Consider the following 12205-nt stretch of genomic DNA (forward strand, 5'->3'; position numbering starts at 1 on the left):
GGCTCAGAAGCGAATTCATGGACGAGTTCATGAACCTCAATCATGCTTTTACTGGATGTGGAGATGCGATTTTCAAACTCCCCCTTCGTATGAACGTGTCGCAACCTTCAAACCCAGACTGGTACGATCAAATCACAAGACATGTGATACTATCTAGGTAAACAGCCTTCTCTAATTTCAAGATTTCTATACAGATATAACATAAGGGAGCGATGCTAAAATTGCCACACTCAGTGCCGATGTTCGAAATTTATTCCAACCCTCTGTCATTGCAATGATCGATTGCTTGACTTGTCATATGACAGAAGCTAATGCCGTCAAAAGACAAGTACCAGCCATCTAGGTATGTGAGCTTGCAGCAAAAGATGGTATTTGGAATGTACTGACGAATTTTTAGAAACTTTTGCTTGTGGGAGGATTCTCTCTTTCGCCTTTCCTTCAGAGTGAGATCATACGTGTATTTCGCAATACGGCCATTATCGTAGACCGTCAACATGCGTATGTATATGTGACTTCTCTTGATTCTGGCCAGAGTTTGTAACAAGTCTTCATCAGCTTGACGAGTGTCGTCCGTGGTGCGATTGCATGGGGTAGTGGTAACGTTAACCTGAGAAGCCTGCGCAGTCCATGCCACTTCGGCTTCGCAACTGTGAACCCACTCGGTTTGGTTCTTCAAGAAAACATTTCTCTCATGAACGCAACTCCGGACTTTGGTTTCCAGAACGGGCCAATTAATTGGATTGTGAAAAAGGTAATATTCCTGTGATTACCAGGACATTCCAATTTACCCATGTCGTGAAAATCCAAACTAATCCCGCGTATATTCAGGGAGATCGCTTGCGATTGAATGCAAGGATCGAACTCGGAGGTACTTTGATCCACCAAGAGGGAGACTTCCCCATCAAAGTCATCGATATCTTTAACTCAGGCAGAGATGATCCCCCACCGCGGTCGGTGAGCAAGGTATGTGATCTCCCCGCCAAGTTGACTCTCGGAAACTAACGATTGAGCCCCTTGGCAGGTTCTTCGAGGATTGCCGCTCTGGCAGTCGACATTTCGGGAGTAGACCTCTCCCGCTGCGTGCACTTCACAGCAGGCACACGCTCTGTCTGGCTGGTCAATTGCCTGGTTTCCGCCCATCTGGGAGACTCCAATGGTACGATCCACATTGGAGTCCACTGGGAGGGGAACCAACTCGGCCATTGGGAAGCCAGGCCTGATTTTATTCGGTATTGATTCTGACAGATTTCTACACCTTACAAGTAGATAGTGTTCGAGGTTGGCTGCCTACGGAAGAAGTTGCCGAGAGGTTTGATTGAAGACATGGAATATTGGAAGAGATTTTTGATTGTATCTATTGTTTTTTTTCAAGTTTGGGATTTGTTTGTTTTTGAGGGTTGAAATTGATCATAATGCTTCAAATATTTTCCTTACCCATACTTACCAGTAAATCCTGAACGTGCTAGTGAGAAGTGGTTTTGTACAGTCAACCACTTTTATAGACCAGTTGACTGTTCTAGGGAAGAGTGGGGGAAAGGAGAGTTCCCCCCTTCAGGACCGACACCCATCTTCCCAGATGTATTAAAATTCATTGAATCGTTTATCCTATTGGCTGCCTGTCCACTAGAGCTGTAGTACATTTCATCAGGGCTCAGTTTCTCCGGTCGGTGAAAGCGAAAAAGACAACTCGTGCTACTAGATCCATAGACGCCTCAGTACCAGCTCGACAAGTGGATTCTTTGACCCAAACGCATCTTCCACGTCACTGAGCTTGTCCAAGAGATCTTTCTGCATATCTCGAATCAATGAAAGAGTCATATCCAGTGCCCCTGTCTGCTTCATCTCCTCTAGAATATACTTTTTCATAGGGAGACACATCTCGCCAGGCGCCTTATGTTGAAAGATGCCCTTTATCACAGATCCGTTGAAAGATGGGTTCATGATGGTATATATGATTGGTAGAGAAATTTTGCCCTCGTCAAGATCTTCACAGAAACCCTTTTGACTCGAATACTGCACACATTAAAACTTTATTAGCGATATTTCTTTGACCTGGAGTCTTCCTGCAATATGCCAAGACAGATGGAGACGCAAAACGTGTTTATGACTCGTCAAATTTTGACTCACCTCATCGGAGAGTAGGTTTTGGTAATCATCCCGAACTTGGAAGTACCGGCCTAACTGTAGCACGAGAGGATCGGGATTTATGTGTTGACTATCCGGAGGTCAGTCTTTGGGATGGGAAACTGATGGTAGAGATTAGCTCACCAAGCAAGGCTGGATTCAGCTTGCATTAATCGAACGCACAGGCGGAACATCGCTCCAGTCTCTGGAAGAAATTGTCAGAATTTTGATTTCAGCGTGATAACTTGAGGACAAGTATTACTTACTGTTATCAATCATCTGCATGTACTCTTCTTCGGTGGGGCATTGCGTGTGGTACTTCCAATGTAAATCCATGGCTTGACCACGATGCATATTCTGGACCTCGTCTATAAGTTCAAATTTCAGTAAGTAGTAGTCAAAAACGCTGGACGGCATTCATCTTACTAATGAAGATATCTGTTGCAGAGGAGTTTCTGAGGCTCAGAGTCTCGGCAAATGCTGTTACAAAGGCATAATTTGCTGAGTTGATTGTTTGGGCTGGTCCATAAAGAGAGTGTGCGCATGGCATTCCCCGTCGGAGCATGCTGTCGTCTTCAATATCGTCCAGCCTGATACGCAGTAGTTGACTAATTAGTAGGAATAAAGAAGATTTCAAGACAGGTGAGCTTACATCAATGAGGAATGGTGGAGCAAGCCGACAATTCTCTTGATCTTCAAGAGAGGTTCTTCTGGAATTCCAAACCATACATTCAAGGCGTCCAAGAATTTGTCTCTGATATTCTTGGATGGCAGAGAGGAGATATATTTAGACGGGGATGTTACAGTCTGCTCGCTATTTAGCTTCTTCTCAAAACTTCCCTTTGGATATAGAAGACTAACCTCGGTTGCTTTCTGCAGAAAGGTATCACTGCTGTTCTGCTCACGACCACACAAGCCCTCCTCGTGGGAGTAGTAATCTCCATTAGTTGACACCGTGATGTTGCTGCTGTTTTGGCTCTTTTCTGGAGACTCGATACAAGTTTCTTTGTCGCCGTTTGTGAGTTCCTCGTTGTTCTCCACTGCATGGGTAATGATGGGAAAAGAGTTGAACTCCGCAGTTTTCTCACCATTGGCAGCGAAAATATGGGCGGGAGAAGAGGAAATGGGGTGGAACTTCATGTCTCCCATTATGTCACATCTGGTCTCCACCTCCGTGTCACTTTCCACTAATCCATGTGGTATATCATTTATAGTCTTGTATTCCAGAGTATTCCCCACAATGATACACTCTGGCTGATTTAATTCAGACTTTGTCGGATAACGAGGGCTGTAAATGCTCCAGATCTCAGAGCCAGTTGCTGGATATTGAGCTGCCTCAATATAAACCCGCCAGGTTTCTGGAAGCGGACCTTCACTCTCCTCCAGTTCTTTGATCATAGACAGATGCAGCTTTTGTTGAGTGATAATCTCATCTCGGACCCCCTGCAAAGCCTCTTGCTCTGAGCATCCATGGTATTGCATCATAATGCAGACTGCATTAACAGGGAGATTAGGGTTTTCATCTACTTCAAAATACTCCCTTACCTCTTTTGGCCAGCTATAATAGTCATTGATCAAAAATGTGGAGGTGTGAGCGACATTGACAATTAGAGCTAGCTTTTCCTTGGCTTTCCGGTCTATCTTGAGACCGATGCCGAAGCAGCACATATCCTGATACGTTCTGAAACGCAAATTAGACGGATAATTCGATACAAAGACTTGTGTGATAGAATGAATAGCTTCTTACTCCATGCCCGAATTGAAAAGACGGAAATTGCAGTACTCCCTAAGAGTGAGGAGGCCTGATTTTCCGAGGACACTTGCGGCATCGAGAATTCGGCTATAAGTCGACATGACATCGGATGCCAGTTCATGATCAATTTGAAGCATCTTGATGAGAAAGCCTGCTTGAAGCTGCTTTCCTTTGTACAGACCAGAGGTATGATCAGGCTTCCCTTCATGATTCTCTGTGCGCAACGCCTTTTTCAGCCGCTGGTTGTAAATGTCGACCTGGTTTATGAATTCTTTGTTAACATGGAATTCGATAGTGGCAGGGCATCATACTAAGAATCTCACTTACCTTCTCGGCGCCTGCCTTGTCATAATAATCTAATTCCAGTCGTTATTCAAATTTCGATTTTCAATCATAAGACATAAGATACAACTCACCATCATTGAGAAACGTGCTCTCAGTGAAGAGTGTTATGAGAGAAAGTCGTTCTGGAAGGCACTCAGGCATTGTCAGAGCTGTGACATGACTGTGGCCAAATCCTGGAATATTAGCGATAGTCTTGGTATCTAAATCCATGTTAATTTCGGAGCTGAACTCGTGTCTGAGTTGACGAGCGTCTTCGACAGCAAGCTCATGGTCCCGGTGAACTGCTGCAGGGAATATCGAAATTATACCCGCCTGCTGCAGGATTTCATCGGGAATGGGGACGACATGGTCAGACATTTTAGCCGCCGAAAAGGCCGTTTGAAAATTGTGATGTGTTAAATGAAGTGCGATTTGATTGAAAAGCCAGTCGCTTGAAACACGAAGGGGAATGCCAAATAAGAACTTCTTCCTTGGTCTTCAGGCTTCGAACACAAAATTCAAGAGATCTTATATTGTTTTCTCGGAGGAAACAACAGTCTCAAAATTGTGGTATGCAAATATCTGACTGCAGCCCGTTATGCACAATTCCAATATCATTTCAAAAGCAACCACGCGTGCACTCCCTTCATGCACGCGTTGTTTTCCACATCTCCCGAGTGATCCGCTTGGACAGCAAGCATTAGACGTACATAAATGACGCCAGCAGCTGATAAGAGTTCAAATCCCGAGAGGGCGCGGGTTTGAATATCGGGCACCGATTTCAGCGGAGGTAATCGGGAGGAAGACTGAGCTTCAAAGCTACCAAACCTTGGAAGTGGATATGAAACTAGTAGAGTAACCCAGCTCTAGGGCTGATGATTGACTGAGTCCTTGATTGATTGATTTCAAGTAATAAGTCCAGAAGAGCAACCAGTATATCCTCGGCCCTAGAGCAGCCAATTATAAGTAGTATCTTCAAATGATTCTCCCTGAAGAGTCATATCTCCGATAGGCCTATTAGACTCCGGAGGTACTGTAGTGATTGGTCTCTACAGTCCTTTTCTACTGGTTTACCAAGAGCCCAAAGCTCATTTCTCACCAACAGATTGCAAACAAACCGCGTGTAGTCTTTATAAAATTAGGACTGGAAAAAACCGAGACCGATAGCTGTCAGTACTTTCTGGTTCCCTGTCAGCAAAGATACCATTCAATATCATGGAACCAGCAAATGCCAAGGAAGGCACCAATATTTCGTGTGCACATGAGGAGTGGACATGGTGAAAACAAGGTGAGAGATACTTCAGGTCTACTTGCGGGAATTTGGCCGCCGTCTCCCCCTCTGCCCCCAATAGGGGAAACCTAAGTACTGCCTATAAGAAGTTTTTTCACTTATTAGCTTAAAGGAATCCTGCCTCAAAAGAGAGTTGACATAGAATGGGGCTTCATCAATAGGCTGAAAGCTGAATAAGAAAGTTAGGGGTGGTGAATATCTTTCAGGGGATTGAGAGGTCACAGCTCAAGTGCCACCATTACTAGTAGTCATTAATTGTGACTGCCCATGTGTGTATCTACAACCACTAGGAGAAATGCGTCTGAATAATTTCAAGTCCTAGCATGACACCCTGGGATAATCTTTTCACTTTCCTGCACGCTCTAGAATAACCTACATAAAATTGACGTCAACCTCATATTGACATCCACTCAGGTGCCCAAACTAGATATGCCCATATCAATAGAACCAGATAATTAACAATTCTTACAACCAATTACACCGACTCCAGGGCTTGGACTGCAGATCAACAAACATTTGAAACGCAAATAGTGAGGCATAAATTATGTGACTCGGAAATCCCCGCATGAACAACGACATGGTTTCCGACCGATGGGATTCGAGGGAATATGTACACTATTGACAGAATATGCGCCGTATCAATAAAGATGAGCCCCTCAACTTGAAGATTGGACTGTGTGACATACATAAAACATTTGCATGATACATTGCAGTAGTAAGAGCATGGTTAAGATTAATGAATGGCCATGATTGCTATTCTATAGTGCTGTCGGCGTTAACATGATTTGCCTAAATGACCGGATTCCGGATTCCACATGCAACATTTGAACAAGGCGCAACTTGAATGCATCCAAATATCCGAATCTATGGGAGGGGATGATCTGGCTGATAGAGTACTGTAAGATGCTAAAGCTATTGCTTTTGTGGCTCGAGTTAAATAATACTAGTAGTAAGATTAAGCTACAAGGTTCTTCATGCGGTGTAACTGCCCAAGTGTTCCATCCCCGGTATCAAGGCTTGCATCCAAACTCAGGCTTGAATCTACTCCTTATCTGCTCGTCCCCAGCATATTTACTCCAAAAGCACCTTGGATTTTTCAAGTTCCAATCTATGTGTTTTCCCATGCGAATCCACTCTAATTCATCTTTTGTATGCTCTGAGACTACTCCTGAGGTCAATATGGGTACTCTTAGTGAATTTGACTCCCCACTCATCCAAGCTTTGGCCGGTGCGTTTGAGGTCGTCACGATCACCAACATTTTTCTTTCAGTTATAGGGTTACTTGTGATTCAGTTTCTGTACCAGATTGTTTATTACAGGTTTTTCCATCCACTGAAACGTTATCCCGGTCCATTCTGGGCCAGCGTGACTCGAATATGGCAAGCCTGGCACTTCTTCCAAGGCAGTGAGCTGGATTCACAATGGCAAGCAGTTAAAAAATATGGTAAATATTAGTATATGAACTTGTGAGTTTGAAACCGCGCACTCACAAGATTATACTAGGTCCCGTTGTCCGCATATCGCCAACAATGCTTTTGGTTGCCGATAGTACCCTCCTACCCACTATTTTCCATCGTCGTGATGTAAAATCCGGGCTCTATATTTCCGAATACTTTGAGAGACCAGGAAGTATCTTGATCAGAGATCCGGCCGAGCATGCAGCCCATCGACGCCTAATCGGAGCTACCTATTCATTATCTAATATCATGAGGATGGAGTCTTTGCTGGATAAACATATCTCAAAATGGCTGAATAAGATGAGCTGCAAGTTCGCCGAGGATCAGAAGCCTCTGGACTTTCCTTCTTGGAGCGCTTTCCTATCTTATGATACCATCACAGATGTGGCGTTTCGCAATCCCTTGGGATTCATTGACAACGAATGCGATGTTAAAGGACTGATGAATGCATTTCAGGTGGGGGCTCTGGCATTCGGCGTCGCAGGGCGTCTTTATAAATTTTTTACATGGCTTCCTCAGACTTGGTTGAGAAGGTATCTCGTGGTACGACCTGAACAGACGCAAGGGTTTGGGGTCGTATTCAAGCAGGCTAAGACAATCCTCGATGAGCGTACAAAGAACCTTGCTGAAGGCCGCACAATCAAATCTGAAAAAGGAGACGGGTCCTACGACTTTCTACAAGCGTAAGTATTGCACTGTCCCTCACATAACCGCTCAACTATGGCTAATAATCACCGGTTGTGGAAGCTTCATGGATGCACGTACCCCAGAAGGCCAGCAACTGATGTCTGAAACCATTCAAACCGAGATCTTTGTGATCTTAGGCGCCGGTGCGGACGGGTTTAGTTCTATGTCATCCGCTTTCTTTGCTGAGATCCTGTCGCATCCCATCATTCTCAAGCGTCTCCTGGCAGAGGTCAAGGCTGCGGTGGAAGCAGGCAAGCTCTCTCAGCCAGTGCCTACCTACACGGAAATTTCCCATAATCTGCCGTTCTTTATAGCTTGTTTTCGTGAAACCATGCGCGTTCACCCTGCGGGGTCAACCCCCCTCCCTCGGCTGATCACCGCGGACAGTCCGGAACTAATCCTTAACGGGTTCAAAATCCCTCCTGGTATCGAGGTTGCGGCAAATCCCTGGATTTCTCATCGTGAAAAGGCAATATACGGAGAGGATGCAGAAGAGTTTAACCCCGACCGGTGGTTGGGTGATCCTGCCCAGGTTAAGATACTTGAGAAGTATAACTTTGCTTGGGGATATGGATCCCGGGTCTGCTTTGGCAAGCATTTTGCTTTGATGATGTTATACAAAGCTCCGGTTGCAGTGAGTTCATCCTTTCACCCTGTAATACCAGCTTAATTGGACTGCAATTTTTAACACCTCAACTTTTATAGCTGTTGATGCAGTTCGAGGCTAGTCTTTGCAGCGAGACGCTTGATACCCCTAAACACTATGTCCAACCCTACGGCCCAGTTCTACGTTGGAACAATCTCTGGATTGATTTGAAGACTCGTGAGCCCTGGATCTCGAAGAAAGGGCCTATGACTCCTGTTGAGAAGAATCCTCTGGACCGTCCCCACCTTGAGATCCCCGCCTGAGTCAATGAGATTCTCCTGACATTAGCTATCGTGCATACCTCAGATTTTCCATTTGAAGTTATCATCACTCGTCAGGCTCATCACTCTTTATCATTTGTCAAATCTATTTTGCCCCTCGGAGCTTTAATTGTGAATGTAGCTTCAAATGTTTTATTGGTGAATATTCAATGGAACATTCCTCGAAGGGTGGAACATGCCTTTCCTGCACTCCTTTATCTCCTCCCCAACGCGCTTCCTTGAGTCATGCTCTGAGGACCCAGTATTTGGACATCTCAATTTAGCTATCAAATTGGATCTGATTTTAGAGTTCACTGATTTCTCTTTAATCCTGTATATTTGATCGCACCACTAGCACACGAATCATTTATGATCCTATACGTACGTCCTGTTAACTGTGAAACTCGGGCTGATACATCTTCTATCCAAGTGTTTATATTAACACAAATGACAATACTAGTAGAAGCTATGGCATCAAGCATGATCAAGAGATGCGGGACCATTCTCGATATCAACCGTGTATATATGTATGGGTTTTCGTATTTCATTCGTCCCATTATGCCACTCTGGTGCACGATTAAACTGTGCAGCCGGTAGCCAAAGTCGCTTTTGACCATCAAGCAACATACCATCAACCCAAACAAGGCTGGGGTCGTGGATAAAAGTAGTCATGGTTCCATTAGGGAGGATCTTCATGATGTTGAGGTGATTCGTATCGCTGGCGTACATGACACCTTCAGAATCAGTCGCGGTACTGCCGGTGCAACTAGTAGGAGCAAATGGTTTCACATTCAGTGCCAGATCCGTATCGGCGATCGAGTGGTTGTGCAAGGCATTATGGAGGTATTTCGTTGCAATACGAGACATTCCACCGGCTGTTGTTTGGAAATGAAGCCATTTTCCATCAGGGGAAACCTCTAGCTGATCGGCCTGGATAAAGTGGAGCCCATTTGTCGAGTTTCGCATCAGATATCCTTCACTTGACGTAGCCATATACCCAACCGTTGCTGGTTGATTCTCCAAAAGACGCCGACCGTGGCCAGTGACAAGGTCGAGAGCGATGATGCTTCCAACTCCTGCATCGGTCAAGTACGCTTCATTGCCATTGAATCGGATATCGTCCAGCAAGCTGGCAGAGTGGGTAAGATTTCCGAATGGGTATGTTCGAGTACGTTGATTAGTCGTCAGGTTGAAAGTGACAACTTTTGCGCCTTCAGGAATGACACCGTCACTACCGTAACCATTGTCGATTACCCAAAATTGACCATCCGGACCGATACGCTGAGCTGCAACTGATACAAAGGCTGTTGTCGGATCATCTCCCTCAGTCCAGGAATCCCAGGCTTCATTCGGATAAGCAGTAAGAGAGCCATTTGCTTGCCTCTCAACAAGTCCAGGCCCTGTTGAGTCATCAAAAGTGACCAGTTGAAGAAATATCCGCTTTCCATCAGGGGTGATGCTGGAGCCTTGAGATGGACGGTCTATAGTAAAAGCAAGCTTAACTCGTGGGTCTAAAGCATCTGTATATCGAACCAGATTGAGCGCCAGGATAGACAGATAAAGCAGAGAAGATATCATCTTGAGAGATTTCCCAGCCAATTCATTCCCAATTTTCAATTCGGCCTTCCCAGTGAGTAAAGTCGTTCGTTTTATCCATTATTAAATGGTTTTTGTTTCACCAGAGCATCCAAGTATCATGATCGGAGAAATAGCTATGACAGGAAAGCAAACAAAGTGGAGAATTGATGTTAAAATGCGGGGTTTCTTCTGATATGATCCCCTTAGTTAAGGAATCTTGGAACAAATAAATGATGAATGTTAACCAGTAAATCGCTCAGAATTCTGGAGTTCTCCAGATAAAATGGTGACAAAACGGTTAAACTGACTAGAAAAAGCCAAAATCAGGCCAAATGATAGTTTAACCGCCAAAGCTCCTTCAATGTCAGTTCATCGTCTAAGCTAGCAACTAAATCCTCTAGAGGTTGAGAAGGAACTCTAGAATTTAGTCATTTCCAGTTGCATCAGTAGGGATTTTACAACAGTAATTCCAATGATTTGAAATAAATGGATCAGATAGTGTCTCGTACATTTGAAAGAATGTTTAGTCCTGCTGCGAGTGCTTTTTATTTAGGCGAAAGCTTTCAATCAATATTGGACAAACTGTGGAAGTCACTCTCACTTGCTTAAAGCCACTGGCACCAATTTTCCGACTCAGGTGTTCAGTGAGTCCGTTTCAAGATCATGAATGGTTGAATTCCTGTCTAGTCTAACATTCCATGCCACCAGTAGCAAAAATGGAAAGCAAAGACAGAGAGTATATGATATGATAATGGAACATGCAACCAAAAAGATAAAAAGATGTAATTGAGTTCTGACAGTAGTAATATCGAGCTTCGAGTTATCAGTCTAGCTGATTCTTGCAGCTTCCTCCACCGACATTCCATTCAGAACATGGCCCATTTTTCTTTCATCGGCCGCAGCAATGCCTGGCAACATTTCAAGAACCTGGTCAAATTTATCCTTCGGTATGCAGATAGCCTCATTCTCTGCTGGATCCAATAGTATGATGTCATTCTGCGGATAAAATTAATCAATTGTCTCTCATCTGGAACATTAACAGCGAAACCTGACCGGCTCAACCTTTGTAGGCCCCACATAAATTGGCACATTGACGGCATGTGCCTTGCATTCCCCGCTAGTAGCCACAATGCTTGTCAATTTACACCACACCGGCATATCCAAGCTTTCCTTGAGGTATCTAACGTCTCTCATCCGGCCGTCTACTAGCGCTCCTTTCGCACCAAGCTTGCTGATTCTGAGCGCCATGATCCCGCCCATAGTTCCTGTTCTGGCACCCTTCGGCTGGCTCAAAACAGCAATTGTCTCGGGTACGATGAGGTGGGAGTAGATCGATCCAGTGGGCATGTTTGAAGGAACAGGTGGTTCTATAGAGGAGTCTATCTCTGACGGAACGAAAGAAGGACTGATTTTAGAATAAACAGAACGGTGGTAGCTGGGGCGGCTGTTTTCGTCGATGTGTTGAGTGGTCCTATTTGAAAATCAGCACTTAAGTCAATGTGCTGAGTTTTCCCTTTCAGTCTCCAGTACTTATATCTGGAAGATAACCTGCACCAGGAATCTGTAGCTTGAGCAGAGCATCTGCGACCTAAATTTTGCCTCTCGTTAATAACCACTTGAATATAGGTATGGCACAAGAATAAATCATGGTAGCCTACCTCGCATGCTCCATATTTGAGGAGTTTGTTGAGTTGGATGGTAGACATAATTTCTGAGTTGTTTCCAAGGTTGACTCCAGAATTTGCGTATCAAATGGATGGTCTATCGGCGAGAAAAAGAAGTGAGGCACCGTTATATGTACGCTTTAATCCCAATATCTCAACCTTTTCGCAAATGCTATACAAGCGGATTGAACATTGGTAGAAATGGGAGGAGAAAGACACTACTGGTATAAACCGGCTGAATAGGATATTCTATTCAAATACGGAGCCATGATCCATTTATCTCTAGTATATTTGATTTACCGGTTATTCCAGATGATTTGGATTGGTCTGTAAAACGGGCTGGACTGACACCCCTGTACGGCTATTCAACCGGCAGTAGATCTGCCAAAACGCAAAACGCCCAACGATAAGGGAATCCACG

General features: G+C 44.5%; 5 protein-coding genes across 5 annotated transcripts; 2 read left to right on the plus strand and 3 right to left on the minus strand.

Moving 5' to 3' along the window:
• Window positions 1–42: 42 nt before the first annotated feature.
• N7483_008953 (actin-like ATPase domain-containing protein) lies at window positions 43–1066 on the plus strand (the record flags this gene model as incomplete). Its single annotated transcript, XM_057092380.1, has 5 exons — window positions 43–87; window positions 398–498; window positions 556–751; window positions 829–963; window positions 1022–1066. The coding sequence occupies 5 exons, from the start codon at window positions 43–45 to the stop codon at window positions 1064–1066; spliced, it is 522 nt and encodes a 173-aa protein (XP_056943554.1).
• Window positions 1067–1695: 629 nt separating this feature from the next.
• N7483_008954 (polyprenyl synthetase family protein) lies at window positions 1696–4579 on the minus strand (the record flags this gene model as incomplete). Its single annotated transcript, XM_057092381.1, has 9 exons — window positions 1696–2013; window positions 2128–2215; window positions 2269–2329; window positions 2391–2492; window positions 2551–2714; window positions 2777–3805; window positions 3872–4134; window positions 4205–4233; window positions 4294–4579. 9 exons carry the CDS (start codon window positions 4577–4579, stop codon window positions 1696–1698), a joined length of 2340 nt encoding a protein of 779 aa, XP_056943555.1.
• Window positions 4580–6671: 2092 nt separating this feature from the next.
• Window positions 6672–8545, plus strand: N7483_008955 (P450 monooxygenase; the record flags this gene model as incomplete). Its single annotated transcript, XM_057092382.1, has 4 exons — window positions 6672–6936; window positions 6996–7632; window positions 7697–8270; window positions 8342–8545. The coding sequence occupies 4 exons, from the start codon at window positions 6672–6674 to the stop codon at window positions 8543–8545; spliced, it is 1680 nt and encodes a 559-aa protein (XP_056943556.1).
• Window positions 8546–9016: 471 nt separating this feature from the next.
• Window positions 9017–10120, minus strand: N7483_008956 (major royal jelly protein; the record flags this gene model as incomplete). Its single annotated transcript, XM_057092383.1, has 1 exon — window positions 9017–10120. One exon carries the CDS (start codon window positions 10118–10120, stop codon window positions 9017–9019), a length of 1104 nt encoding a protein of 367 aa, XP_056943557.1.
• Window positions 10121–10948: 828 nt separating this feature from the next.
• Window positions 10949–11467, minus strand: N7483_008957 (RraA-like protein; the record flags this gene model as incomplete). Its single annotated transcript, XM_057092384.1, has 2 exons — window positions 10949–11116; window positions 11174–11467. The coding sequence occupies 2 exons, from the start codon at window positions 11465–11467 to the stop codon at window positions 10949–10951; spliced, it is 462 nt and encodes a 153-aa protein (XP_056943558.1).
• Between the last annotated feature and the right edge of the window lie 738 nt (window positions 11468–12205).

The sequence above is a fragment of the Penicillium malachiteum genome, assembly GCF_028827825.1.
Source record: "Penicillium malachiteum strain IBT 17515 chromosome Unknown utg000004l:1.0-4883003.0:1.0-4884900.0, whole genome shotgun sequence".
In the NCBI taxonomy this organism is placed as follows: Eukaryota; Fungi; Ascomycota; class Eurotiomycetes; order Eurotiales; family Aspergillaceae; genus Penicillium; species Penicillium malachiteum.